Source organism: Pogoniulus pusillus, chromosome 39 (genome assembly GCF_015220805.1).
Source record: "Pogoniulus pusillus isolate bPogPus1 chromosome 39, bPogPus1.pri, whole genome shotgun sequence".
NCBI classification, from domain to species: domain Eukaryota; kingdom Metazoa; phylum Chordata; class Aves; order Piciformes; family Lybiidae; genus Pogoniulus; species Pogoniulus pusillus.
The window spans coordinates 156,410-183,418 of record NC_087302.1 but is presented as its reverse complement, the minus strand read 5'-3'; the positions used below and the strand labels follow the sequence as shown (position 1 = coordinate 183,418).

General features: G+C 56.0%; 1 protein-coding gene across 2 annotated transcripts in view; it reads right to left on the bottom strand.

Moving 5' to 3' along the window:
* The window catches only part of CACNA1S (calcium voltage-gated channel subunit alpha1 S), a 43,842-nt gene that overhangs the window by 14,628 nt on the left and 2,205 nt on the right, over positions 1–27,009 (bottom strand). For both annotated transcript variants that reach the window (XM_064173849.1, XM_064173850.1), the window contains exons 2-28: positions 25,862–25,967; positions 17,416–17,555; positions 16,817–16,950; positions 16,144–16,296; positions 15,672–15,877; positions 15,018–15,121; positions 12,789–12,937; positions 12,114–12,195; positions 11,492–11,652; positions 10,675–10,900; positions 9,935–10,142; positions 9,499–9,619; positions 8,951–9,065; positions 8,738–8,831; positions 7,453–7,522; positions 7,097–7,229; positions 6,723–6,852; positions 6,125–6,184; positions 5,449–5,555; positions 4,942–5,029; positions 4,590–4,697; positions 3,811–3,863; positions 3,464–3,610; positions 3,046–3,247; positions 1,594–1,752; positions 1,144–1,254; positions 577–660 (exon numbers count right to left, since the gene is read on the bottom strand). In XM_064173849.1, coding sequence (XP_064029919.1) covers positions 577–660; positions 1,144–1,254; positions 1,594–1,752; positions 3,046–3,247; positions 3,464–3,610; positions 3,811–3,863; positions 4,590–4,697; positions 4,942–5,029; positions 5,449–5,555; positions 6,125–6,184; positions 6,723–6,852; positions 7,097–7,229; positions 7,453–7,522; positions 8,738–8,831; positions 8,951–9,065; positions 9,499–9,619; positions 9,935–10,142; positions 10,675–10,900; positions 11,492–11,652; positions 12,114–12,195; positions 12,789–12,937; positions 15,018–15,121; positions 15,672–15,877; positions 16,144–16,296; positions 16,817–16,950; positions 17,416–17,555; positions 25,862–25,967 — 3,451 coding nt within the window. The remainder of the gene's footprint in view (positions 1–576; positions 661–1,143; positions 1,255–1,593; positions 1,753–3,045; positions 3,248–3,463; positions 3,611–3,810; positions 3,864–4,589; positions 4,698–4,941; positions 5,030–5,448; positions 5,556–6,124; positions 6,185–6,722; positions 6,853–7,096; positions 7,230–7,452; positions 7,523–8,737; positions 8,832–8,950; positions 9,066–9,498; positions 9,620–9,934; positions 10,143–10,674; positions 10,901–11,491; positions 11,653–12,113; positions 12,196–12,788; positions 12,938–15,017; positions 15,122–15,671; positions 15,878–16,143; positions 16,297–16,816; positions 16,951–17,415; positions 17,556–25,861; positions 25,968–27,009) is intronic.

Below are 27,009 nucleotides of genomic sequence, written 5' to 3'. Positions count from 1 at the left end.
CCACCCCGCTCCTGCAGCGAGGTGCAGGGTGTGCAGCTGCACAGCTCCACTCCTGTGTCTATGCCCAAGGGGACACATGCAAAGCAAATGCCTTGAAACCAGATGTGTCTAATCCTGCCCTGGCAGGGCACAGCAGCGTCCTTGGGTAGGGGTAGAGGGAGCTGTGGCAGTTCTTCTCCCCACTTGCACTGACCTGAGACTGGCAGATAGGGCCAGGGCTGGCATGCAAGCTGCTGCTCATGGTGCACTCCTGGGCTGCTCTCCAGGGATCCCAGGGATTCAGGGGATGAGGAGGAGGGAGCAGGGTGACATGTTGGCCAGCTGGGCCTGACCCTCTGTGTTTAAACAGTGCCTAAGGGGCCACAGAGCCACTGCTGTGATCTCCACACACTCATGCCAAGGGCTGGAGTGGGTAGAGGGCAGAGGACAGCAGCACTCTGCAGATCTGGACATCCCTGTCTCACCCCAGGCCAGGTGTGGCAGCACAGCCTGATGTGGGTGGCAGCACAGCCTGAGGTGGGTGGCAGCAGTGCTGCTCTGTGGGGACAGCCTCAGGATCCAGCACCCCACACTCACATCGATCTCGCTGAGGATGACGTCAATGATGCTGCCAATCACTATGAGGAAGTCAAAGACATTCCAGGGATCCCCGAAGTAGCCCTGTCAGAGAAAAGCCAGAGGAGAGGAGTGAGCATCCAAGGGTTAGGTCATGGAGGAAACAGATGCAGGAGCACAGAGGAAGAAGTGCCAGAAGGTTCATCAGTGATCTTAGGCCAAGGAGGGCCAGAAGGATGGTAGTCAGACTTTGTATCCTGCAGACAGTGGTTTGGTCCTGCCTCACAATGGTGAGAGATGAGAAGGGTGGCTTAGAGCTGTGACCCTGTCAGTAACAGATGACCCTGAGGATGGGAGCAATGTCCAGCTGCGTTAGGGTGGATTTGGCTCACAAGGGCAACAAAGAGCAGCCCTTCCAGCAAAGCACAGCTCCTGCACATGGCAGTGCCCAAGGGTTTCACAAGAAGTTCTCTGGAGTTGCAGGCCTGGGAATGCTTCTACTCAAGAGACACCAAATGCAGAGTAAACAGATCCCCTTGGCCTGGCCTGAGGCCCTCTGCTGCTCTCTGAACCATGCTCTCCTCTCACCTTCACTTTAAAGGCCATGAGCTTGAGGATCATCTCCAGGGTGAAGAGAACAGTGAAGGCCACGTTGAGGATGTCTGAGATGTGGTTCATCTCTGCAGACTGGTTGTAATGCTGGAGAGAGGTCAGAAGGAGCTGCATTAACCTGGAGCAGGTCCAGCTTCTGATGGGAGCTCAGAGGTGAGTGCTGGGTGCAGATCTCCCTCCCACAGACTCACAGCTCAGCAGTGGTCACCAATAAAGGAAACTTATGCCCTGCAGCATCTTCTCTGGGCTCCCCACATTCAGCCAATCCCATTTTGTCCCTACCCCAGGGTGCTACCACATATCACAAACTTGGCTGTGTAGCAAAGTCCTCCTCCCCAGAAGATCTTGGAGATGGCAGGGCTGAGCCAGCCCCTCCACTGCTGTAGGCACCCCTTGGCCACCCACAGTGGGCACTGCGCCCCTTACCTGCATGCCCAAGCAGATGGTGTTGAGCAGGATCAGGAAGAACATGAGGTACTCAAAGTAGGAGGAGGTAACCACATACCAGATGTGGTACTGGTAGGGGTTCTTGGGGATGTAGCGGCGCAGGGGCCGAGCCTTCAGCGCGTACTGCACACACTGCCGCTGCGGGGGGGAGGGCAGCTCAGACCCACAGCAGGGCACAGGGCACTGCCAGGGGCTTGGGCACAGCCAGTGCTCCTGGCAACACTCTGTGTCCCCACGGACACAGGTTGGATCCGCCCTTCTCTCTCAACCCAGAGACAGTGATGGCTCTGCTGAGTTCCCTTCAGATACACCCCAGAGCTGCCACCATGGGAGCAAGCCTCCAAAACACCACTGTCCTCCAGAGGTTGGCATGCTGCCCTCCAGCCAAGCGCTTTGGTCCTGAGCCTGCCTGACTGCCACGGCACTTCCCCAGGTTTTCTCAGGACTGGCCAAGAGCAGCCCAAAGACATCACACAAACCAAGGGTGACAGGGATGCTGGCTTCTCTTTGTCCCTGCAGGGTGCTGAGCAGGGTGCTGAGCAGGCCCTTCCCTCCCCAGCAGGACTCTTGGGTTCCTGTGCTTCACCACTCTCAGCTCCAGCTGCCCCTGCAGGCTTGCCCAGCACAGGAGCACCAGCAGCTGCTCTGGGCCAGCAGACATCCCTGTCCAGGTGTCCTCTCTCAATCTGAGTGTCACTTCCACTGCTCTCAGCCTTGGTGTCCCCAAGCAGAATGGCAGCCTGGCAACATCCCAGCAGGGTTGGCAGCAGAAGGAGCCTCTGGAGCTGGTGGAGTCAGAGCTGCCTGCCCAAAGCTGTGTGCTGTCCTCCTGGCTTTTGAGTAACTCCCACAGACAGAGCCTTTGCATCCTCTGAGCAGCCTGCTCCCTGCCTGCCCTCCCACAGCATAGCAGAGGGGAATTTTTCTCTTCAGTTTGTGCCCACTGCCTTCTGTCCTGTCACTGGGCATGACTGAGGAGAGCCTGGCTCCACCTCAGGTGTTCACACACACAAGTAAGATCCCCGTGAGCCCTTAGTGCCACGCTGATGACTCAGTCTCTCCTTACAGGACAGCTGCTCCAGCTCTCAGCCAGCTCAGCAGCCCCGTGCTGGGCTGGCATCACTGAGTCCGTGTTGATTTTGTACTAGGAGCCCAGAAGTGGGCACAAGTCTCTGATACAGCCCATCTGGGAACTCTACTTGCACCAGAAGACCTCTCTCTGTTTCTGGTCCACTCTGCCCTTCCTTTGCAAGCTTGTGTTGTGCCAGGCACGGCTCCAGCTAACCCTGCCTCAACAGTGAACAGACCTGGGGCAGCTTCAACTCATCTGCACCAGCAGCGCCATCACTAAGGACTGATCCCAAGCAGGCAGCCCCAGCAGTGCCAGATCTAGGGCTGGTCCACCTTGCCCTGCCCCAGCAGTCCCATTACCTGGTTCTTGTCCAGCTCACAGTTCTTGTACTCGCTCTCCCCCTGCTCCTGGAAGGTGACGATGACAAAGCCCACAAAGATATTCATCATGAAGAAGGCGATGAGGATGATGTAGATGATGAAGAACACTGCAATCTCCACACGGAAGTTGTAGATGGGGCCTGAATCTTCAGCATTGGTGTCAATGGCCATGTAGAGCAGTCTGCAGGAGAGAGATCCCAATGAGGTGGGAGACAGCAGTTATGGGGACTTCCCAGATCCAACGGAGCTGCCAGGATGACCCAGCCACTGTCACAGTGTCTGCCCTGCTCCTCAGCCTGGGCAACTCTTCTTTCTGTGCCACGGTACAGAGCTGTGCAGTGACCTGCTGCCAGCACCGACCTGGCTCTTGCCAGGCCCCACACACAGGCAGACTCACTCTGGCCAGCCCTCGAAGGTGGAGACAGTGAAAAGTGACATCATGGCTGAGAAGACGTTGTCGAAGTGGAAGTTGCTGTGGTACCAGAGCCGCTCCTGCAGCTCAAGCTGTGTGGGGTCTGCGTCCACGTAGTTGATGAAGTGACCTCTGCAGCAGGAGGAAGGCAAAGCTCAGCAGGCAGAGGACCCTTCGAGCCCTCCTGCTGTGCTGCTTTGGTGTCTCTGTGTTGTTTCTGATTTAGGCCAGGGTGAGGGAGAGCCTCAGCTCCACTTTGGATGCAGCAGCTCTACGCAGGAACACACAGCCCTGGGCACTGCCCTGCTGGAGCCAAGGGGCAGAGCTCTTACCTGCACTCCTTCTCTGTCATCTTGGAGGGGTCTGTGCACCTGTAGAACTTGCCCTGTGTTTGACAGAGATCAGAAGAGGTTTTGCTGTGACTTTAGAAGCCTTTAGGAGTTTTTCACAATCCAGCCAGGCCCCATTCTGCCTCCCTGCTGACTCTGGCCCTGCCTCATGCAACTGCTGCCCACCCACTCTGCATGCAAACACATCTCAGCTCACAGGGGCTGCTGAAGCCATGGTAGACCCTGCTGGGGACAAGCAAACATCACCTCGTGGTGGGAACAAGTCTTCCAGGGCCCTGAGCTGAGACCTACCTGGAGCTCAGCCTATCTGGAGCCAAGTATTTGGAACACAGAGAAGAGAGCAGTAACCACAGAATGAACTACAAGTGCAGGTGTGCTGAGCTCTGCTGGCTGGGAACTTGAGCAAAGCTGAGCTCAGCCAGAGCAGCTCTGCCTTGGAGCAGCCAAGGCCCAGGGAGGTGGTGGTGTGAAAAAGGGAACATTGCATTCAATGCACAGAGGGAGTCAGAAGCAGCTGGGCCTTGCAAAGGGGAAATTGAGGCACTAGTGGAGGTGCAAGACAAAGGCAGCTGGTCCCTTTACACAAAGCAGTGACCTGGATTTCTCCTGCCCTCCTCTCCTCTGGCTGATGCACACACAGAACATGACCCATGCTGATTTCAGCACCTGGGGAGACCATCCCCAAGGTCTGTGATTGGAAGAACCTGGTCAGGATGTACCTGAGCAGAGCATCTCCCTTGCCCAGCCCAGAGCCTTCTCACCTTGAAGAGCTGGACCCCAATGCAGGCAAACATGAACTGCAGCAAGGTTGTGACGACCACAATGTTGCCAATGGTCTTGATGGCCACGAACACACACTGCACCACGTGCTGCAAGGCCAGGGACAGGGCACAGTCAGCAGCCTGGGGCAGTTCCTGCTGCCTGTCCCACGACCTCTCCCTAAGGGGATGGGCCCCAGGAGATGCCTGCTGACAGCAGAGGGATGGGGCAGACCCCTTCTGCAGACAGGGAGCAGGAACTGGGTTCTTGGCGTCCCGAACCTCACAGGGTAGATGCCTGCCACATAACCTCCTGTGAGGTCCATGGGCCAAGGACCCCCACCCTCCTTTTTACCTTCAGTCCCTTTGCCCTGTTAATGGCTCGCAGAGGCCTCAGCACCCTCAGTACCCGGAGGATCTTCACCACTGAGATGGTGCTGGACCTGAGGAGGGAGGCAGAGCTGAGAGGAGCCAGTTCTGACCAGACCACCTGGCACATCCACACCAGGCAGGGATGTAGGCCAAACTGGGGCCAGGAAGTGAGAAGCAATGGATGGTAGAGACATGCAGATGTCACTAAGCCATTACCCCGCCTCAGGCTGAGGGACACTGGTAGCTGGAGGCAGCAGCTCCAAAGTCAATTCCTACCCAGACCTTCACCTTTGACACTCAGAGAGTGCCTCCCTTCTTCCTAGCTGTCCGTGCCCTGCCCCACTAAGCATGACTTTATGGACACTAACACACAGACTAAGGCCCAGCCCTTGGGCTGGCTGCTCCTCCACCCAGCAGAGAGCTGCAGCAGAGCAGGTGCCCTGACAGGCACAACAGCCCTGTGCTTGCCCCACAGCATGCAGCTGCTTACTCAGTGCCCATGGAAGTGAGCGAGACAGCGACCACTAGCAAGTCCAGGATGTTGAAAGAGTTCCTGCAGAAGGAGCCTTTGTGCAGGAAAGCTCCATAGGCTGTCATCTGGGGAGCACAAGCAGTCAGCAGAGAGCCCAGGCAGGACTTGGGTCCCTCCACAGCCCTGGGCTGGGTAAGGCACAAAGGGCTTCTCACAGCTCCATGGTTTGGGGACCCTATCCCTGCCTCTGCAGACAGGCAGCAAGCTGACCCCAGCTGCAAGCCCTCTGCACTGCACTGTCTGGAGACAAAACACTTCCCAGGCATTCCACAAAAGAGGAGAAGAGCAGAGACTCAGAGAGGCAGCCACATGCAGCAGCTGCTCGAGGTCCTGTTTTGTTCCACAGTTCTTCACTGCTCTCAGAGCTCTTCTCAAGGCAACAAGAGAGCACAAACGTTGGTGTCATGTCCCATCTGTGCCTGTGCCACAGCACTGCTGACTTGAGTGCCTGACCTCAGTGGAGGGGACACATGGCCCCTGGGACAGGTCACACATCACCCAGACTGCAGGCTCTGGGGACGTGAGGAGCCAGCAGCTTCTGCTTGCAGGGCCATGAGCACAAATGCTTGTGGGCAGAGCAGTCCAGCCCTGTGTGCTGTGCGTGGGCATGGGCAGGGCTGTGAACAGGACTCACCTTCAGAACGATCTCAACTGTGAAGACAGAGGTGAAACCAATGTCAAAGTATCTGAGAACCTGCAAACAGAAGCAGCAGAACTGTGTGAGATTCAGGTGACCTGTGTGCTCTGGCACTGTGGGCTTGCCCTCCCTCTGATCTGGGAAGCCCTCAGCTCAGCAGAGCCTGCAGACCCAGTGCCAGGAGGACTCTTCAATTTCCTTCAGCCCTGCTGAACCTTCCCTAGTTCATGACCAAGCCTGCAGCCTGGCACCAAGCTCTCAGTTTCCAAGTGAGGGAGGCTTGACTTGATTCACCTGAAGGCACCTGACCTCCAAAAGCACTTCGTGCCCTGGGAGCTGTCCCCAGTGCCTGTCAGACTCTGCATGGTTGTCCCTATGCCTGCTGAGCCACCAAGGCCTCTCACACACCCTGAGGCATGGAGCAATAAAAACCTGTCCTAGCAGTGCCTCTGCTCCCAGCATTTATTGTCCTCCCCGCGGCAGGGATGCAATCACAGCTGCCTGCCTAGACAGGACACCTGGCAAGGAGCTCTGCCTGCAGGGATCTCCATGAGGCCTCCACCACCCACCCCAGCTCTTCACAGCTGCACAGGACCTGGTTGCGGAAGGACTCGGCCCGGATGGGATCCTCAGCTGCCAGGGAGATGCTGCTGAGCAGGATGAAGAGCAGGATGAAGTTGGTGAACCAGGTGGCATTGATGATTCTGTGGCACAGCATCCGGAACCTGCCAAGGACAGAGATGGTGTAAGGTGCTGTCAGGGGCTGGAGGGACACCAGCCAGGGCCACGGCAGCCTGGCTAAAGCTTGAGGACACAAAGAGCCTAGGCATGCAGGGATACCTGTGTCAGCCCCTCCCAGAGGCACTGATCGGCCTGCCCTCAGAGCTGCACAAGCAGGACCTCACTGGGAGGGGCTGGTGCCAAAGGTACTTGGGCTCCCAAAGGGCAGGTGAAGGGGTCGGTGCCTACTTGTTGGTTGGGCTGAAGATGAAGAAAGAGCTGGCTTCAGGCATGGGCACAGCCTTCTCCTTCAGCTGCAGCTCTGCCAGGGGACGTGGCCGAGGACTCAGGGGGATTTCAGGCTCATCTTCTTCATCATCTCCTGCACAGTGGCAACATGAAGGGAAAAGGAAAAAGAATCACCCAGAGAGGGAGAGGAGACAGGACCTGATGAACAATCTGATCCTGTCGTTCAGATCTGGCATCTGTGCGAGAAGGTCCTCGGTACCCTGAGGCTGGTACTCCTCACACAGCCAGGGCTCTGGCACCATCCCTCAGCAGTGCTTCTCCAGCTCTCCTGCTGCCCTGCCAGGGCCAAGTTTTACCTGGGAAGTCGGCAGAAGGGTAGGGGTCTTTGATCTCATTGACATTGGATTCAAATTCATCCACTTTTAACTGAAACAAAAGAGAGAGAGGTGGGCATGCAGATGCCTGTGCCAGCACTGCTGCCAAACGTGGCATGCTGGCCAGACCACCACCTTGCAAGCCATGTGGGACACAAAGTATTTCTGAAAAGCACGAGGAAGGTGGAGCCCTGGCCCAGGGTGGAGCAGGGTGATGAGAAACACCTTGGGAATGCTGCAGTCTGGGCAAATAGCAACACCAAGAGGATGAGAAGGGAAATGTGTGCTGGGCAAGAGCCTGGGGCCATGCCCTTATACTGTGGGTACAGTAAGACATGGGGTGACCCTTGGTGAGCTCCCACAGGGCACCTCTGCAAAGTGGGCAGAGAAGTAGCTGCTGGTCCAGGTGCTTCCAAGAGGCAGCTCAAGGGGCAGTCAGCAGAGCTGAGCAGGAGGCTCTGCACACAGAGTAGGTGGACATGCAGAGGGGGCCAAGATGCTGTGATCTGCTCTGCTTCCCTCCACACTGCTGTCCAGCTCATTTCAACCACCAACAGCTGGCTGCAGCCAAGGCAACAAAGCAGAGGCAGTGGATCCCCAGCAAAGGGTCTATGTCCTGCCTGGGCCCACAGAGGCACCAGTACCAGAGGATAAGGTGACGTGCAGCTCTGGCCCAGATGAGTTCAGACCCAGGCTGGCTTCAAACCTTTGGCACTCCTGGCTGGTGGAAGGAAAAGGCTGCTCACAGAATGGCAGGGGTTGGAAGGGATCTCTGGAGATCCTCTGGTCCAGCAGACTTGCTGATGTAGTTCATCAGATCAGGTTACGCCAGAATGGGTCCAGGTGGGTTTTGAAAGCCTCCAGAGAAGGAGACTCCACAGCCTATCTGGGCAGCTTGCTCCAGGGCTCCACCACCCTCACAGCAAACAGGTTTCTCCTCACACTTAAGTACCACCTCCTGTGTTCTCCAGACTAAACAGCCCCAGGTCTCTCAGACTCTTCTCATGAGAGAAATTCTCAAGTTCCTTCATCATCCCTGTGACCCTTGGTTAGACTTGCTCCTGTCTCTCTTGAGCTGGTGAGCCCAGAACTGGACACAATAGTCCAGCTGTGGTCTTGTTAGGACAGAGCAGAGCAGAAAAACCTCTCCTGACCTGCTGGCCACACTCCTCTTAATGCACCCCAGAACATTATTGGTCTTCTTGGCCATGAGTGGCCCTGCTGGCTCACCATGAGCTCCCCCAGGCCCAGCCCTACCAGCACTGACCTTGGCTGTTGTGGGAATCCCTTCTCCCTTCACTTTCTGCTCAAGCTTCTTTGCCAGCATCTGCTTCTCATCCTCAGACTTCTCCGGGTAAGCTCTGAGCAGAGAGGGGAGAGCAGGAGATGAAGGCTGGGCAGGAACACGGGCGATGCCATCCTGTGCCCTCATGCCAGAGCTGCTGGCCTGGGCAGCAGTGCCAGGCAGTGCAGCACCCACCGGGACATCTTCCGGCGCTTGCGCTCCTCTGCTTTGGCTTTCTGGGCCAGGGTCAGGCTCTCAGCCTCCGCCAGGTTGTCGACCGCGATGGCCAGGAAGACGTTGAGGAGGATGTCTGGGGGACAGCACTAAGGACCCGAATGACTTCCTGCGTGGAGGATGTGCCAAGAGCTGTCCATGGCCTCCAAGGTGCCCTGAGAAACCTTCCTGGAACTGAGCTCTTGAGAGAAGTCTGTGTGGGGATCTCTAACCCTGTACCCATCCTTGTGAGTACTGAGCTCTGGGCTGGCTGCTCTCTCTCTGCCTTAGCTGGGTCTGTCCACTTTGGCACTGCACTGACCCATGGCTGAACTCTGTCAGTCACTCAGACCTGCCCTGTGCTGTGCTCTGCTCCAGCCCCCAGCCCCTGGTGTGGCAAAACTTGCACCCTGTGCTTTGTTGCCTGCTGCTCAGAAATGAAACACTTCAGAAAGGCCTTCCCCTACACTGCACAGTCCTGTGGGGCTGGGTACAGAGGGGCTGGGCTTGGCTTCCCAGGTAGAGGATACAGTTCCCACAAACGAAGAGGATGATGAAGTAGATGCAGACCAGCATGCCTGGGAAGGACGGGCCCCCATAGGCCATGATCCCATCATACATGATGGAATTCCAGTCTTCTCCAGTCAGAATCTGGGAGCAGAGCAGAAGCAGAGACTCAGGAGCCCTCACAGCAGAGCACAGCAGAACCCCATGGTTTAATCCTGCCCTCCCAGCTCCAGCCCCAAACCCTCACAGCCCCTTCAGTCCCACAGCCAAATCTTAGCCATGACCTTGTGCTCCTGCCCATAATCCCAACTGCATTTCTCTGCTCCTGCCTCAAAGTCATATCATGTCCTGCAGACTCACACCTCTCTGAGCCCCAGCTCTTGCCAGGACACTCAGCCCAGGCCAGACTTTTAGCACCTTACCCTCCAGCCCTCTGCCCCTCTTCCCACAGCCTCATACCTGGAAGACACTGATGAGGGCCTGGGGGAAGTTGTCAAAGGTGCTGCGCCTCACCTCCATGTCCTCAAAGTCAAATTTGCCCCCAAAGAGCTGCATGCCCAGAAGGGCAAAGACAATGATGAAGAGGAAGAGGAGGAGGAGCAGAGAGGCAATGGAGCGGACAGAGTTGAGCAGGGAGGCCACCAGATTGCTCAGTGATGTCCAGTACCTGAGCAGAGGAGACACAGGAGCATGTGCGAGGGGCAGGTTGTGGGCAGGAGCAGGTGGGAGCAGGGAAGAGGCTATGTGGCCTGGGGGAGGTGGCAGCAGCTCAGCAAGGGAGGCTCTGACCCAGTACCGCTCACAGACTGGGCACTGGAACTGCTCCAGCCAGGCCTCAGGTGGAAGTGAAGCTCCAGGCATGGTGTGAGAGGCAAGACATCCTGCGTGGGGCACCAGTGGGCAAGGTGGGGATGAGGGATGGATACACGCTGGGCTGGTGCCAGAAAGAGAAGCCAGGAGTCGTGGCCCACAGCACTGACGACACCCCAGAACCCGGAACAAGAGAGGTACCCCAGGAGACTTGCAGTAAGACCTGCTTTGTCCTCCCCACCACTCCTAGACAATGTCCTGGGGATAGAAATCCCTAACCTTGTCTTTTGCCTGCATGCAGGAGCTGCCAGCTCTGCTCATGCTGCAGCCCTCCCCAAGGCCAGGGCCAGCCCACGAGCCAGCAGCACCCACAGGCCTCCATCCCTCACCTGGTGATCTTGAAGATGCGGAGCAGGCGGATGCAGCGCAGCACGGAGATGCCCAGGGGGCACAAGGTGCCCAGCTCCACCAGGATGGTCTCCAGGATGCCCGAGCACACCACGAAGCAGTCGAAGCGGTTGAAGAGGGACATGAAGTACTGGCGCAGGCCCAGGGCATACATCTTCAGCAGCATCTCAGCCACGAAGAGCGCCAGCAGCACCCGGTTGGCATTATCTGGGACAGGGGCACCCAGCCCATCACGGCAAGAACCTCCTGATATCAGCAGGGCACAGCAGAAGGGCAGCACTGCCCACCTCTCTGCTGCCCACCAAGCCCTGAGCTGCAGCTACAGCAACTGCTGCTTTCCAAGGAGTGTGCAGAAGAGGAGCAGAGCCATGTGCAGCTTTGTGCTTGTGTGAGAGAGCAGGGGAGCTGTGCCGGGAGCTCTGCGCAGGGCTGCGCTGTGTGTGCCTGTGCCTGCCTGTGTGCCTGCTGCTCAGCTCTGTGTGGGCACTGGCAATGTGTGTTTTGCCTCGCATGCGCAGGAGGAAGTGCAAACGTTCCAGGTGTGCCACCATGCAAACCTGCACCCCCAGGGGCACACACACTGCACCTCCAGCTGCCTGCACCGTGCAGGTCTCCTGTGCAGGAGGGTGGTGTCCACACACTTGTGTGCAGGCTGTGTCCGTGTGCACCAGCAAGTCCACACGTCCCTGGCAGACACTGTGCCATGCCAGCGGGGCCGCACAGGCACAGCAAGCGTCCACGTGTGTCCAGGGCAGCAAGGTGTCCCGGGCTCCCCCGTTCCGCAGGCTCTTTGCTCACCTTGAACCACCGTCAGCCATTCGGGCTGGAAGTGGTGCTCGGAGGCGATGGAGAGGGTGTTCAGCGCCACCATCAGGATAACGAGCCAGTAGAAGAACTTGGACTTCACTACACTCCTGCACTTCCTACGGAACATTCGGTTCCAGCGCCTCCACTGCCGGCTGCAGAGGCGGCCACAGGGTCAGCAGCGCCAGCGCCTGGAGCCCCCAGCCCCAGCGAAGCCATCCCCGCTCCCTTCTCCAGGGGCCTTCCCTGGAAAGGGCTGAGGAAAATGCCTCTGGCAGTTGTTGCCTTTACTCAGACACCGTAGGTCATCCACACCAACATCTCCTGGCTCCTTTTCAGTCTACAGGCAGCCCTAGTTGGCTGCTACAGGCACAGCTCCCAAGCTATGCTGCATGGGCTGTTAGAGCCTGCCTGCAGCCTGGTCCCACGCTGAGGAAGCTTTCACCCTGATGCAGCTTTTTCCCAGTCCCAGAGCAGAATTCTCTGCTTGCTGCCTACAGTGTTTGCACCTCCTAAGCACACAGCCTGTGGCTCTCCCCCAGAAACTGGTGGCCAGTATGAAAGCTTGGCCTAGGCAGGACAGAAAGGATGGAAGGTGGCACCAGTGCATACTTACAAGTAGAAAATCCACTTGTTCATGCCCTCAATTTCGTACAAGCTCTCTGTCTCTGACCCTCCTTCATCCAATGGCATCATACCTAAGGAGGCAATTACATCCCTGGCTTTCCTTGGAGCCCTTGGGAAGAACATGTGGGAGGGAAACTCTCCCAGGAACACAACAGGAAGAGCTTCCCCGTCAGAACTGAAATCAGGAAATGTCATCCCAGAGAGAGAGCAGTGAGAGGTTAGGCAGGAGGTCTTCAGTGTCAGGTGCAAGCTAAGTAGGAGGCACCAGGAAGCCCTGCCCTGCAGCAAGGGCACTGCAGAGAGGCAGCCTGCAGACAGCAGGGTGTGCACAGCTCCCTCAGCACTGAGACAGCTGGAATCAGTTCTGATCCAAGCAGATGTTGGGAGACCACAGTCCACAAGCATGGCATCTTGTCTCCCACTGTTTCCCAGGGTGTTTTGCACTCCCCTGTCACCCAGCCTGAGGCCACTGAAGCTACTCACTAGGCAGAGTGGCACAGAAGATGCAGCAGTTCAGTGGCAGAGCTCCCCAGGCTTTGCTGAGCCTCTGGCCAGCTGCCTTTGTATTTATCTCCTGCCCTGACTCACTTCCAATGCCTTAACACTGTCAGTGTCAGGAACCCAGCCCCTGTGCCAAAGGTCTTTGGCCAAGCAGCGTTGGTACCTTCACCCCTGGCCCGGTCACTGTCCATGACTTCAGCATGAGTGATCCAGTCCATGTAGCCCTTCAGATCCTCCTCCAGCTGCTGCTTCTCCCTCAGCTTCTGAAACGTGCCTCGGGACTTGGCCTTCTCACGCTCTTTGGTGAACTCCCTGGGACAAGGCAAGCAGCAGAGGCAGACTTAGGAGGGGCACAGCATGGAGGTACCACAATCCTGTGTCAAAGTCTGGAGTACCCTCTCACCAGCTGCTACTACTAGCATGCTCTGTTGCCTTTCCTCTTGACCTTGTTCCATGACTCAAGACCATGAGGCATCACCTCCTGGTGCCTGATGGCAGGCAGGGCTTCTGCCTCACCTTTGGCTGCTTTTTGGGAGCTCCTTGCTGCAGGACGTTGTGGCTGGACAGGACAATTAATGCTATCTGGAGGCTGTAGGAGTTCTCCAGCCCTGCTAAGGATTAGAGCAAGTGGGGGCCTCAGCCATCTGAGTGGCAGAAAGCTGCCCCAAGCTCTCCATGTGGGAAGGTGAGCTCGTCACATGGCAAGTAACAGGCCACGTGGAAAAGCCATGCAAGAAGCCTCCCTCCTCTGCTTTTTCTAGACATGTTTTTGCTTTCCTGGTACCTAGCAGGACTGCAGATCTGCTGCCCAGCACAGCCTGGTGTTGCTTGTGTTTGTAACAGGTCTCAGTGTTGCTAACAGCAATTAGGCACAGTGAGCCTCAGGACTTGCCAGACCCTGGCTGTGCTTTTCTGCTCTCAAGCACATTTTAGGTCTATTTGTGAAAGCACTTCAGAAATTTTTGCAGTGCCTGCAGCTTCCTCAAGGATGACTCTCGACAGCTTCTGTCAAGGCTCAGGTGCCTGTGAGCTGTCTTGGGGTTCTGAGCTTCTTTAAGTGAGTGCAAGCTGCAGCAGAGGAGGTTTCATGTGAACATAATGCAAAATTTTGTCACCGTGAGGGTGACAGAGCCTGGAGCAGGCTGCCCAGAGAGGCTGTGGAGTCTTCTCTGGAGGCATTCAAAACCCACCTGGATGTGTTCCTGTGTGACCTGCCCCGGGTGACCCTGCAGGGGGATTGGATTTGGATGATCTCCAGAGGTCCCTTCTAACCCCTGAGATTCTCTGATTCTCGTTAGAACCTTGTGCAGTTGTGTGGCTCTTGCCATAGAAGAGGACTAACAAATCCAAGCACAACTAAGCCTGTGAACTACCAGAGATGCTGAGGGTGGTCCACTCGCACACACTGGATCGAAACACATCAAAAAGACCCCAAGCCTACAAAGAGCAGAGAAGAAAGGCCCCTCCCCCACAACACACTCCTATACACACTTTCCAGCAGCAAAGCTGGGCGGCTGCCACCTCTCCATAGCAATGCCTGAGAGGTTGAGAGCTGCACCAGAGATACTTTGTGCACAGCAGCTTGAATTGCACCTTGGCACTTAGCACTATTTGAGCCCCTGGTGTCACCATCACTGTGAGTTCTGCACCGTGAGGGTGCTGGAACACTGTAACAGGTTGCCCAGAGAGGTAGTTTTGGCCCCATCCCTGGAGATATTCAAAGCTAGGCTGGAGAGGGCTCTGGGCAACCTGCTCTAATGGAAGATGACCCTGCTGAGTGCAGGGACTTGGGCTGAGTAAGCCTTGGAGGTCCCTCCTGCCCCAGAGCATTCTGTGACCCTGTAAGCAGTCTGAGAGTAGCTGGTTGGTGGTTTTTGCTTAGAGCATTGAAACATTGCTAAGGCAAAGAGTAACTCCTCCTCCACAGCAAAGGTGCTCCCCTTGGGCTGCCCATTAGGAGGCTGCGTGCTCACAAGAGGAGGCAGCACTGTAACCAGTGACAGTGTCTTGACTCACGGCCACAAGGCAGGAACTGCTGCCTTGAGCTGCCTGCTCAGTTCCTATTGCTGGCAGTGCTGGCAGACAACATCACAACCACCTATAAGGAGCTCCATGGCTGTGTCTGCTGCCAGCTGCCTGTGTTCCAGGGCAAGCATTGCTGCGTTAGGTGCTGAGCTAGAACTTCTGGCAGTCATGGACACTGACAGCAAAAGTAACTCAGGGCTTCAGGTTTCTAAGCACCCTCCAAAAAAGTGGGAGGGACAGGAATGGAACAGGAACAGGAACAGAAACTTTCACAGGCTGTCTTCTTGCACAGTTAAAGCCAGTCGGTGTCCACACTGCTCACACTCACTGACCTGCTGACAAAGAGAAAGGCCATGCTGGCACCTACCCACTGAGTACTCCTAGCACCAGGTTAAGAACAAAGAAGGAGCCAAGCAAGATAAGGCTGACAAAGTAGATCCAAGGCCACTCGTTCCCAATGGCATCATTTACCTGGCAAGAAGAGAGGCAGGTGAAGCACTCTGAACAGTTTGCTGTCTGCTCCCGCTTAGAGTCCCCCTCAACAACCTGTGGGAGCTTTGTGCCCTCTAAAGTGAATGCTAGGGATGGTAGCAGATCAACCTGACCCTGAGCTCTGGCCCATTTTGACTCTCTATCTAATGTTAGTGCCAGATGCCTATGGCTCAGCAAGAGAGCCTCCCGATGACTGCAGAGCATGGGGTTTGCTGGAGAGGCATCCACCAGCCAGCCACTACTGTGCCTGGCCTGGACTCTGGCACAAAGCTGGGGGTGGGAGCATCCTTCTGTCTATCTGGAGAGCAAGCACAGCTCGGGCAGTGTCTGCAGAGATGTGGAGGACTTTGCTCGATGCACCCTAGGGTGTGCATCACACTATGAAGATGGGTGAGGTCAGGATGCTGCTCACTGGGGCAGAGACCCGACCCTGCCATGGGTCCTGTGTCCTGGAGGGACCCCCCGCTGAGGCAGGTCCAGCCATCACCTCTGCAGAGCTGGCAACCAAGCCCAAGCTGCTGGAGCCTACCCAGTAGAGGACTTCTGTCCAGCCCTCCATGGTGATGCACTGGTAGACAGTCAGCATGGCAAAGCCAAAGTTGTCAAAGTGAGTGATGCCATTGTTGGGCCCTGCCCAGCCGCTGCGGCACTCGGTGCCATTGATGGTGCAGTGTCGCCCGTGGCCAGAGCTGGTGCATGGGGCTGGCTTCTCTGATGCCACCGTGGCAATCACATCTGAGGGGGAAAGACAGGGTGTGAGCCCAAGCAGAGAAGGTCCCAGCACCTCCCAGTCTCCTGCAGAAGCTTTAAAAAGGGCCTCCTTTCACCACTTCCTCATCCCACGCATCATCACCAGGCCGGAGACTGTACCAAACATCCTCTGGTCCTGCCATACTCCCAGGCCCAGCAGTGGCAAGACTTTCTGCTACCCACAGAACCTCTGCAGTCCCCACAGCAGCCACTTGGAGACATCTCTTATCGTCCCCTTGCCACAGCCCCACCTGTCCCGACGTAGTAGCAGGTCTTGTGCATCTTGCCCTTGAAGAGCTCCTGCCCAACGATGGCATAGATGATGATCATGAAGAGGACCAACAGAGCAATGTGGAGCAGAGGCACCATGGCCTTGATGATGGAGTTCAAGACGACCTGAAGGCCTGCACCAAAGAGAAGGGAGAGGAGGTCAACCACTTTGTAACAGCTTTGGGTGCACCTTGCATTTCTGTCAGCCTGTCTGAGAAGCAGCCTCTGAAATGCCCATGCCAAGGGCAGAGAGGCACAGGGAGGCTGGAACTGAAATCATTGAAGCAAATCCTTCCGCTTTGTGCCATGCCAATACATGGAAGACCTCAGCAGAGCCAGGCATCAGGCCACGCTGAAGGCTGCTTCATGTTTTGGTGCTCTCTTCCTGTCTGTGTTCACATGGCCTGAGAAACTAGAGGTAGGCCCTGGCCTCTTTCACAGTGGCCACCCAAGGGTGCTGTGACATGGAGCTGTGGAGGGAGCTGCGTGTGGGACCTGCATAGCTCCAGCACTGGCAGCTGCAAGGAGGAGCAAGAATCTGTGGCTCCTCCACACGCACCCTGTGGCTGGGCTTGACCCAGCAGCAAGACCCCTGCCCCACGGCCCCCCACCCTGGTCAGGCCCAGGGCTGTGCCCCGACAGCCCCTCACGCACTCGGCACTCCGGACACCAGGCGCAGGGGTCTGAGCACGCGGAACGCCCGCAGAGCCTTCACGTCAAAGCCGCCCTTGCCCCCTGGCGTCCCACTCTGCTTGGCATTGACCTGCTCCAGGGTCATGGTGACGAGCCTGAGAGAGTTGGGGCACAGAGCAAGGGAGGGGGAGAAAGAGAAAGAAAAAGGCATGAGGATGGAAACCGGAAAACCTGTGCTAAGAGTTTAGAGCCCTGCAGGCTGGAAAGCAAGTGACAGGACTCTGCTGGGCACCTCTCTGCTGGAGCCCACCTGCACTGCTGAGTAGCCGAGGGGCCTCCCATCCCCTGGAGCCCAGTGGAATCTTTCCCTGTCTACCAGACCCCAGAGGATCCTGCATCATTCCCATTCTCCAGGGCAAGGAGACCAAAGAGGTGTTAAGGAATCAGACAGGAAGAAACAGGAGTCAGAGAAGATCCCAGGGAATGCTAGGGCATGAAAAAGGGGGCCCACAGAAGAAGGCCATGAACTGAGTCTATGAGAGCTCTAGAAAAGCTGATGCAGATGTGGCCCAGGCCTGGCCCAGGCCGGGCAGCAGCAGCTTTCCCCACCCCCGCAGTACCCCAGGGACACGATGGAGAAGTCGAGCACGTTCCAGCCGTTGCGCAGGTAGGCGTCCGCGTGGAACAGGAACCCATAGGCAATGATCTTCAGCAGGGCCTCGATGGCAAAGAAGATGAGGAAGGCATATTCCATCTTCTCCTGGGGTTGGAGAGGCAAGCAGGGAAGGACATTCCATTAGAGCAGGCTGCCAGTTCCCCTGGTATTACCACCATGTATGGACACTCTCTGTGGATCAGCCCGTGCTGCTGCTCCATCCGTGACCTGCCACGCATACCATGCAGCACTGTGCCCACCCTGGGCACCACATGGCACTCTCTGATCTGCAGTTTGATCTCCTGCATCCCTTCAGTGGCACACTGGCAGGACCCGAGGCTATGGGTACCTGCTGTTATCAGCAATGCCAGCAAAGCCACTTCCCAACCCAGCACCCAGAGGTGCCTGGCACTGCTCATCTCTGATTCTCCTCCCTGCTGCTACTCCATTCCATCCTCCCATAACCTTCCTCCCACAGGCAGCACTGACAATGTTTCCTCATCCCCTGCACCTGAAGACTTGCTGCATTTGTCCTGGGGATACCACACAGTCACCACAGGACAAGTTAACTGCACTGTGGTATGTCATGGCATCCTTTCTGCCCTGGGACCCCAGGGAAGAGGAGTTTTGGGGTCAGGTCCTTCTGCCTAATGCCAGATGTCTGTCTGGCAGAGTGAGCTGCTAGAAACTGGCCTGGGGGCTCTGCTAGACAGAGGCACTGCACCCACTCCTAGGCAGGACCTGGAACCCCACTGCAAGGCTCAGCACAGCCCTGTTGGAACATGGCCCAGATCAGCTCATCTTTGCCCAGGGCACAGCCAAGAGCTGCTTGTGCCCACCTGGCTCTGCCTGTCACTGCAATCAATGTCTTTACTGCTGATGGTCCCTTCCAGACAGGGAGTAGTCTCCCTGCAGCAGACAGATGGATGAGGCTATTTATACTTCTGGTTTTCCATCAAGGACAAGGAGCACCTCTGCAGGGGCTCTGCAGGGAACTGCACTCAGAAAGGCAGAAATGGCTCTGAGCTGGGCCTGGGAGTGAGTCTGCACTGGGAAGCTGTAAGTACAGCTTCCTCCCAGGGCCCCTGTGGCTTGCCAAAAGGACAAAGCTGCCTGTTTAAGAAACCAGAGCCAGAGCTCAGACAGCTCTGCTTGCTCAATTACCCAAAGCAGTGCCAATTGCCTCTGCATGTCACCCACAGGAGTGCCAGTTCTCTGTTGGCTCTGAGGGCAGGTAAGAAGAGAGGCTAAGCACTGCAGTTATTGGTGTTAGCAGGGCTCTGTATGCACAGCTTTAGCTGAGGCAACTTGATGCTGTTTGCCTCCTCTCTTTAGCAGTGACAGATCCCTCCTGCTTGCTCTCCCAAGCCTGTCCCTGCTACTCCAGACAAGTAAACCCAGCTGCTGGGAGCTCAGTTCTGGTGCAGAGGGACTGGAGAGCCATAGCAGAAAGCAGAGGTGTGCTGGGGCATCTCCTGTGCTGCACAGGCAGGAGCATGCTGGAGCCCACTGCAAGCCCCAGCAAGCTGCAGCTGCCGGGCCCAGGCTGTTGTGCCAGGATCCAGTCTGCAGCTCCAGCATCACAGAAGTTAATTCCTTTCTCTACTTCATCCAGCAGCACAGAATCAGGCTCCAAGGTCTCTGACTTGTGGGAACCTCCCTCTCAAACTCCCTTGCCCAGAAGTAAGAACTACCTTGCTGTGCCTGGAGATCCCTTTGAGAAGTCCACATGAGATGAAGGCTGCTTTGGCCAGCTCCAGTGCTCACCGAGTAGAGCCAGGGAGCAGCAAGGATCAAACCTAGGCCAAGGGAGAGCCAGCAGGCAGGCCCCTGCGACCTGGCTCCATTCCCTGCATCCTAAGAGAGGAGGAATTGTGAATTTCCTTCCAGTCCCAGCTGACTGCTCTGCTGTGCTGTGCTGTGCTGTGCTGTGCTGTGCTGTGCATTCAGCCACAGACATGAAGCTACATCAGCCTGATCTGCCCTGCTAACACCTCTAGGATTAAACAAAATCTTGTCACAGCCAGCACGAAAGTTCTATGCAGTGATGCTGACCAGAAGGATGCCACATCACCTGTCCTGCAGCTCTGGATGCAGTTACACATCCCATCTGGGTGGACAAGTTCTGAGGTTCACCAGGCTTTGACTGTGAAGACTCCTGCCAAGGATCTTTGCCAGTCAGCCTTCTGGTGGAGCAAGTCATAGCAAAGCCTCTCTGGCCTCTCCAAGTGGTGCAACTGCACAACACAGACTGGCATGAAACTCATGGAGCCACAAAGCAAGGGCCTGAGCCAGGGCAAACCTCTAAGCCATGTGCAGATGCCAGCAGGAGGCCCAAGGGCATCCTGTCCTGGCAGGCTTCACAGCAGGGCAAGCACCTGGTGCCCTGCACACAGGACACAGCCCGCTTCATGTACCCAGGGTGAGGCAAGCAGACATCAGCCAGGCACTTTCTCAGCTCTGGTGCTGCCCATGCATGGAGGTGCTGCACTCAGAATGCCAGCAGCCACCTGTGCCTGTGCCATGAGGGTGCTGGGCAGACCCTACAAGCAAGGCACACACTGGCCACAGGCACAGGTCCAGCTCCACTGACCTTACTGGAGCTCTGGCCACTCTCTAGCACCTGAGGATCCCCTCTGTGCTTCCACTCTTCATCAGTGTGCTAGTTTGAAGCTAGCTGGAATATTTTGGTGAGAAGAATTAGATGCCAGGCTGTGAAAAGGAAACACTGGAGATGGCTGCTGCACTCAGAGGCTTGCTGAGATGGATAAAAACAAGAACAAAAACACGGATAACAGAGCTGTGCTCTGCCTCTGCCTGCCTGTGCTTCTCTCCCTAACCTGCTGCCTGTGTAACTCAGCCTTCTGCTTCCTAACCCCCCTTGGCTGATCCTCCAAACTCACCTTGAATGTAAGGCAAAGTCTGGGATAAGGTAGAGAGGTGGAAGGGTGGTTGGGAGCCCTTCCTGGGGACTCTGTTTTCTGGAAGGGGAGTTGTGTTTCTGTATTACCTTTAGCTTATGTTTTTCTGTCTGTAGCTGCAGATAGTGTAAATACCTGCTTGTGTGTTGTGCTGAGCTGCGAATATAAAGCTCCATTCTAATTCCAGCTGGGCTGAGTCTGGTCTGGGTGATGTTCTTCAGGGTGGGGGGGCAGGGAACACCCAAACTGTCACAATCAGCCCCAAAATTCACAGCTTGCTGCTCATGGTGGAAAGCTGCCCAGGGCTGCCTGGCAGAGCTGGGAGTGGATGTATGAAGAGCTCAGCCTCCCAAAGGCCACTACGAAAAGCTGCAGGTCCCTGTAACCCCCTGGGCTGCCACACCCATGTAGTGACCCAGCTCCAGCCTGCTCAGCAGCTCCCAGGCCCTACAGCTCTCCAGAATGAGCCCCACTCCCTGTTCCTGGTGTCTCTTCCCAGGCAACAGGGGGAACAAGAGCTTAGCAAAAGCCTCCCAGCTGATCCAAGTGAGGCATAGCTGGGGAGGGGACAGGGTGACCAGAACACAGCCAGAATCACTCTGGACTCCCAGCAGAAGGAATCTGCATGTGGCAGGCCTCACAGCACTCATCCTCCTCCCTGGATTCCTCCCAGCTACTCCCAGCCTCCTGCCCCACTCTGTGCTCTCCTTTCCCTCTTCTGCACCACCAGCCACTGCACCTCCCCTTGAGCCTCAGTCCCAGTCAGGCTCTGCTCCCTTTGCTTGCTCCTGCAGCAGCCACCTCTGGCCTGCACCTCCAGGACAGCTGCAGTGCCTGCTCCGGAGCAAAGGCAGTGATGAGCTTTGGCAGCAGAGCCGATGCTGTTCAGATCTAAGCTACAGACCTGGGGGAGAGACTGCCAGGGCCCTGTGAGCACACAGCTGTTTGTCACAGAACAGTTGGGTTGGAAGTGACCTCAAAGAACACTAAGGGATACCTCCCACCGGCCCAGGTTGCTCAAGGCCTCATCCAGCCTGGGTTTAAACACTTCCAGGGAAGAGGAATGCAAAACTCCTCCCCTGCAGCTTCAGCACCTCCATGTCCCACACCACTCTTCGCTGCTAGGCTGAGGGATGCCCCTTTGCCATGGCTGTGGCAGTTTTCACAGCTCCGAGGAGTTTTGGCTGTCAGGTGTCTCTGGAGGTCACCCAGGCCAGTGCTCAAAGGGGAGCAGCTCAGAAATTCATCCACACGTAGATGCACACATGCCTAAGAGCAGAGCCACTGAGGAACATCAACATAACCAGAAGGCAGATCAAGCTGCTAAGATTGCTCAAGTTGATACCAACTCTGATCTTGACATTGACCTTGATTGGAAACACCGAGGTGAGCTGTTCTTAGCTCGGTGGGCCCATGACTCATCTGGACAACTCCTGTCACTGAATTGTGTCTGGGGCTGTGCTCAGGCTTTAAAACCCTGGAACCAACCAAGCCTCGACCATCTCCATGAAGACCTCCAGGCACTGACCACTGAAGACCTCCAAGCACTGACCACCTTGCTGCTGGCTTGATCCCAACATAAAGAGGTGGCTCTGGTCCATGGCATCTCCATGGATGTTGTCTCCAATTGGCGATCTCCAGAGCGAAATGCCCCTGATGGTGACAGGCCCAGAAGATGATGACTCCAGATGTAAACATCTCCAGTTACTGGTGTCTGGAAGATGACTCTGGGATCTCCAGAGCTTGGTACCTCCAGATGTTGGTATCTCCAGAGCTTGGCACCTCCATAGGTTGGTCCCCTGACCCCTGTAGTGAGACACAACCCAATGCAGCCCCAAATGGTAGGATTTTGGATAGAATATTCCTTGATATTAAACACCTCCACACATAAAGAGGTTATCTGGGGCACCAGCAGAGTGCCTACACACAGCCCATGCCCTGTGCTATGCGGTGTCTTCTGTACAGCCTGAGCTCCAGCTCTGTGGCTCCTCCCTCCCCAGGCCCTCCAAAGTGCACGAGACTCAGCCCAGCTGCTCTGAGATGCTCTGAGAGGGTGGCCTCAGGATGCTTTCAGGGTGGCCTCCTGGTGGGGAAAAAACAGGTACCTGCGTGCTTGCAGCATGCAAACACCAAAGTACAGCAGGAGACAGCTGCCTCAGGAGACAAATCCTGCCCTACATTTGCTTTATTTCTCTGCTGCTCGTTACCAGAGCTCAGGCTCAGCTCTGCTGCAGACCTCTCCACTGCATTAAGTGAATCCCCCTGGGTAACCTGCATTGCTAAACACATTATCACAGGGCTCTGGGCAACCTGATCTAGTGGAGGATGTTCCTGCTGACTGCAAAGGGGCTTAGAATGGATGAACTTTGGGGGTGCCTTCCAGCCCAGCCCATTCTGTGATTCTGCATCTCCTTGCTCCTGGAGGAAGCCCAAACAGTGTCAGCTCCCTGCCAGGGTTGGAAAGCCAAGGCAAAGTGAAGACAAATGCTGCCAGTTTCTGAACGAGGTGAAAAGTCAAAAGCATTTCTTGGGAGTCACAGAAACAATTTTGATTTCATTAGAAGTAGACAAAATAGTCAAACTCAGGAGAACATTCTGGTTCAAAAGATACCTAACCAAAACAGGACCATGTGAGCTGTGCTGACCTGCACTTCCCCGAGAGGAAGTGGAACAGATTCATAGAAGGTTTATGGGATATTTTTTCATCCCCTAAAATGAGTTCTGGTTAAGAGCTTTCAGGAGGCCAGCTCCAGATCTGGTGCAAACACTGTGTGCAGGTCTGCCCTGCATGGGCCTGGCAAGGCAGAGCCCCAAGTGTGGCTTGTGGGGTCCAAGTGGAAGCAGAGCTCACACAGGGGATTGTCCCTTTGCAAGACCCCCATGCTGGAGACCCCAGCTCTAGAGCAGAGTGACCTTCCCTGCTGAATGAGAGCTGTCCGGGATGCAGGAGGCTTCTCAGAGGGAATTTGAGCTCCAATGGGAGCAGGCTTTGATCCTGCTTCCATGAAGCCTGTGGGGCAATGTCCCCACTGCTGTCACTGGGGTCACCCCCACACCTTCTGTCTCCTCAGTGAGTCCAAGGTCTTTATATAACCTCAATCCTTTGCAGAAGGAGCTGGGCAAGGAAGACAGTTGAGAAGGTGACAGGGAGAGATTAAACACATTGCAGCATCTCTGCTGCAGGAAGAAATGCTCCCACGCAGCCTTGGCTGCTCCTCACTGTAGGCCCCATGAAACCCCCATTAGGTCATGATGGCAGAGACGGGCCCAGCATGGATGAAAGAATAACACCAGGCTCCAGACAGAGGGCTGCAAGGCAACAGGCTGGAAACGCCCTCAGCAGGACACAGCAGAAGTGATCTGACACACACCAAACAGGGCAGAGGACATTGCACTGCTCAGAGCTTCCCTGCCTGCCTCCCACTGACGGCCAAGGCTGCTGACCCTTTTTGGGCTGCATCAGCCCCTGCCCAGGGGCACTGTGAGCTGGGCTGCTGCCAAGTTGTCCCTACCTCATGTCACTCTGCCACCCGCTGCTGGGATTTCTCCAGCTCTGCCCTCACAGGTGCCCTGGTCTCAGCCCAGTCCCCATACTGCCCCCAGCAGGAACCCTCCATTCCCTCTGTCCCCTCCTCCTGCTCCCCCTGCCCCAGCTTTGCTTTGCCACTCAGCTGAGGCCCTTGCACTCCTCACACCCTTCTGTGCCCTTTCAGCCAGGGAGGACACCAAAGGCAGTGCCTTGAGCTGAGCTCAGAGGGGCTCAAGCAGCTGGTCTGACTGCCCTGGGAGGCTGAATGAGTACCCCAGGAACTGACTTCTCTGGGGGAGTTAATTTCCTGCCCTCTATGGACTTATCTGGAGCTCATTTTTAAAACATGTCACAACACACTGCCATCAGGGACTCATTTTCTTCTTTCTCCAAGGAAATGAGAAGCAAACACAACCTCCACTAGCACCAAAGGCCTGTTTGAGAGGAAAAGAGACAAAAGTGACTCAAGGAACTAAAAGCGGCACAAGGAAAACCTTACTTTGTGGTTTAGATCTGATTCTTTGACTGCTTTCATATTTTCCCCTGCAGAGGCTCTATGGAATAGGAGGCAAAACCAAGAGAAGTACTTTTGTAAGTCACAAGCTGCCAGCAATGTCTGCACACAACAGCCCCCACTCCAACACTGAGGAGTCCTGAATCAGCAGAGCAGAACATTTCATGAAGAGCATCTTTAGAGGATTTGATTCAGTCATCAAAGTCAGGCTCAGTGGGAATTACGGCAGAGGGAACCACACTGGGAGTGTGAAGAGGACAAGGCAAGGACAAACTAAAAATAATGCAAATTCCTGGCTTGGATAACATCAAAACCTCTTGTTGCAGGCAAGACGACTGGGAAAAACCAAAAGAAAGAACTGGCTAGGCTGGAGAAGGCTCTCTGCTTAACCAGGATGATTCCTTGTTGGGTTTTCCCCCCTTTTAACTAAAAAGTACCAACAAGAAAATCCAGGTTTGAAATTAAAGGTCAGAAAATGTTACTCCAAACCCAATGAACTAAAACATCTGCCCCTTGCTGGAGCAGGATGTGTCCCTTTCTTGATAAAAAACCCGAGAGGCCTTAGTCTGTGTTTTGGTCTCTCTTCCCCTACACTTCAGCTGCCAATCTGCTGCCTTTGTTCACCACCTAAAGGCGGCTCCCGGCCTCCTGTGGACTCTTCTCGCAGCGGTTTCTGCACCGCTTTGCAGCATCTCCCACCTGGCTGACATCTCCACAGCTGGTTCCTGCACTCCAGTCACGGCACAATGCTACTGCTCAAACATCTGTAAAACAGCATCAACTGTGTCCTTCAGCGAGCTGCAGCAAGCCTGCCCGGGGGGCACTGGCACCCACTTGTACCTGCTGAGCGCTCATCACTGCTCAGCAGTGACACAACTGCAGGCAGAGGCAGTCTGAAATGCTCCTGATTGGGATTCACTCTTGCATCTGGAGCAGCTCTGCCCTGAGGGCAGGCTGAGGGAGCTGGAGCTGGTCAGCCTGGAGAGGAGAAGGCTCCAGGGGGACCTCAGAGCTGCCTTCCAATAGCTGCAGGGATCCTGCAGGAAGGCTGCAGAGGGATTTGTCCTGAGGGTGTCTGGAGACTGCCGAGGGGGAATGGAGTTGAGGAAGAAGTTCTTCAGTGTGAGGGTGGTGAGAGTCTGGCACAGGCTGCCCAGGGAGGCTGTGGCTGCCTCCTGCCTGACAGTGTTCAGGGCCAGGCTGGATCAGGCCTTGAGCAGCTGAATCTGGCTGAGAGATGTCTCTGGGCATGGCAGGGGGTTGCAGTAGATGCTCTCTGAGGTCCCTTCCAACCTGAGCCATTCTGTGATTCTAGGACTGGGCAGCAGCAGATGCCCCCACTACAAGCATCACCATCTTGCACCCGTGCCACACTGAGCATGCAGCTCCAGAGCCCTGGAGGCGAGTAGCTGGCTGCCAGCACATAGCAGGCAGGGCTGGGTCTTACCAGGCTGGAGTTGGCAACGTTGGTATCATCCTCTGGCATTGGCTGGTAGACAGCCAGTGCAACACAGTTGGCAAAGATGGTCAGGAGGATGATGATCTCAAAGGGTCTGAGAGGAAGTGTTAAGGAGCAAAAACAGAAATGAAACAGCAGCTACAGCCTTGGCTTGTTCTGTCTGGGTTTGTGAGTGAGAGCCCCTCTGGCACTGGGGAAACTACCAGAGAGAGCAGTCAGAATTCATCCCCTGCACACCCTCAGCTGCTGTCCCTTTCTTGGTTCCCAGCAGAGGGAGGGAATGGTCAGGATGAGACACAGGGCCTGGAGACTCAGCACATGGCTGCTGGGAAGGGGCAGCTTTGGCAGAGGACACACGGGGAGTGGACTGCATTTGAAAAGCTGCAGTGGAGGCATAACAAGGGGATGGGAGAGCTGCAAGTTTCCTCCTCATGATCGCACAGTAAATCATCCTCAGGGGTCAGCAGCCTCTGGCACAATGTCCCCAGCACCCCCGAGTGTCTCCCTGACACTCTACTCACTGTGTCTTGTGTCTCCCTGGCAAGAGGACATCCAGGGACAAGACAGCTCAGCTAAGGTCTCTTCTAACAGACCATTCAGCTGCTGACCTCCCCAGGTGCTCTACAGCCTCAGTGCAAGCAGAGCTCCTGTGACTGTTCCCAGGAGCGCCACAGGCTGGCAGCCTCCAGCAACCCCTCTGCTGCCTGTTCCAGGGCTGTTCCAGGCAGTGGGGCAGAGCCCAGGGGTTAGAGGCTTCTCTGCCTGCTTCAAGGTGAGATGAGCAGCGCCTTGTTGAAGGGTGACCCATCTTGTACCAGGAGCTGGGATCAGCTTCCTGCTTGCAGGCTTGGGAGTCTGTCACTGTTGTGAGGCAGAAATGCAGCAGGACAGCGTGAGCCAAAAGAAGAGGTACTTGGTGTCACCCAGCAGTGTCCCTGCCTCTTGCCACTGCACCAGAGCCTCAACAGCCTCATCTCCTTGTACTGCAGTCTCACTTCTTTCTCTCCTTCAGCCTCCTGCCACACAGCATCCAACAGCCCCAACCTGTACCCTTCAGCAGGAATCAGGCCCTTCGTGTCTTGCAGCTCCTTCAGGCTCCCCAGACTCCTCACCCATCTGCCTTGAAGTCCTCCTGG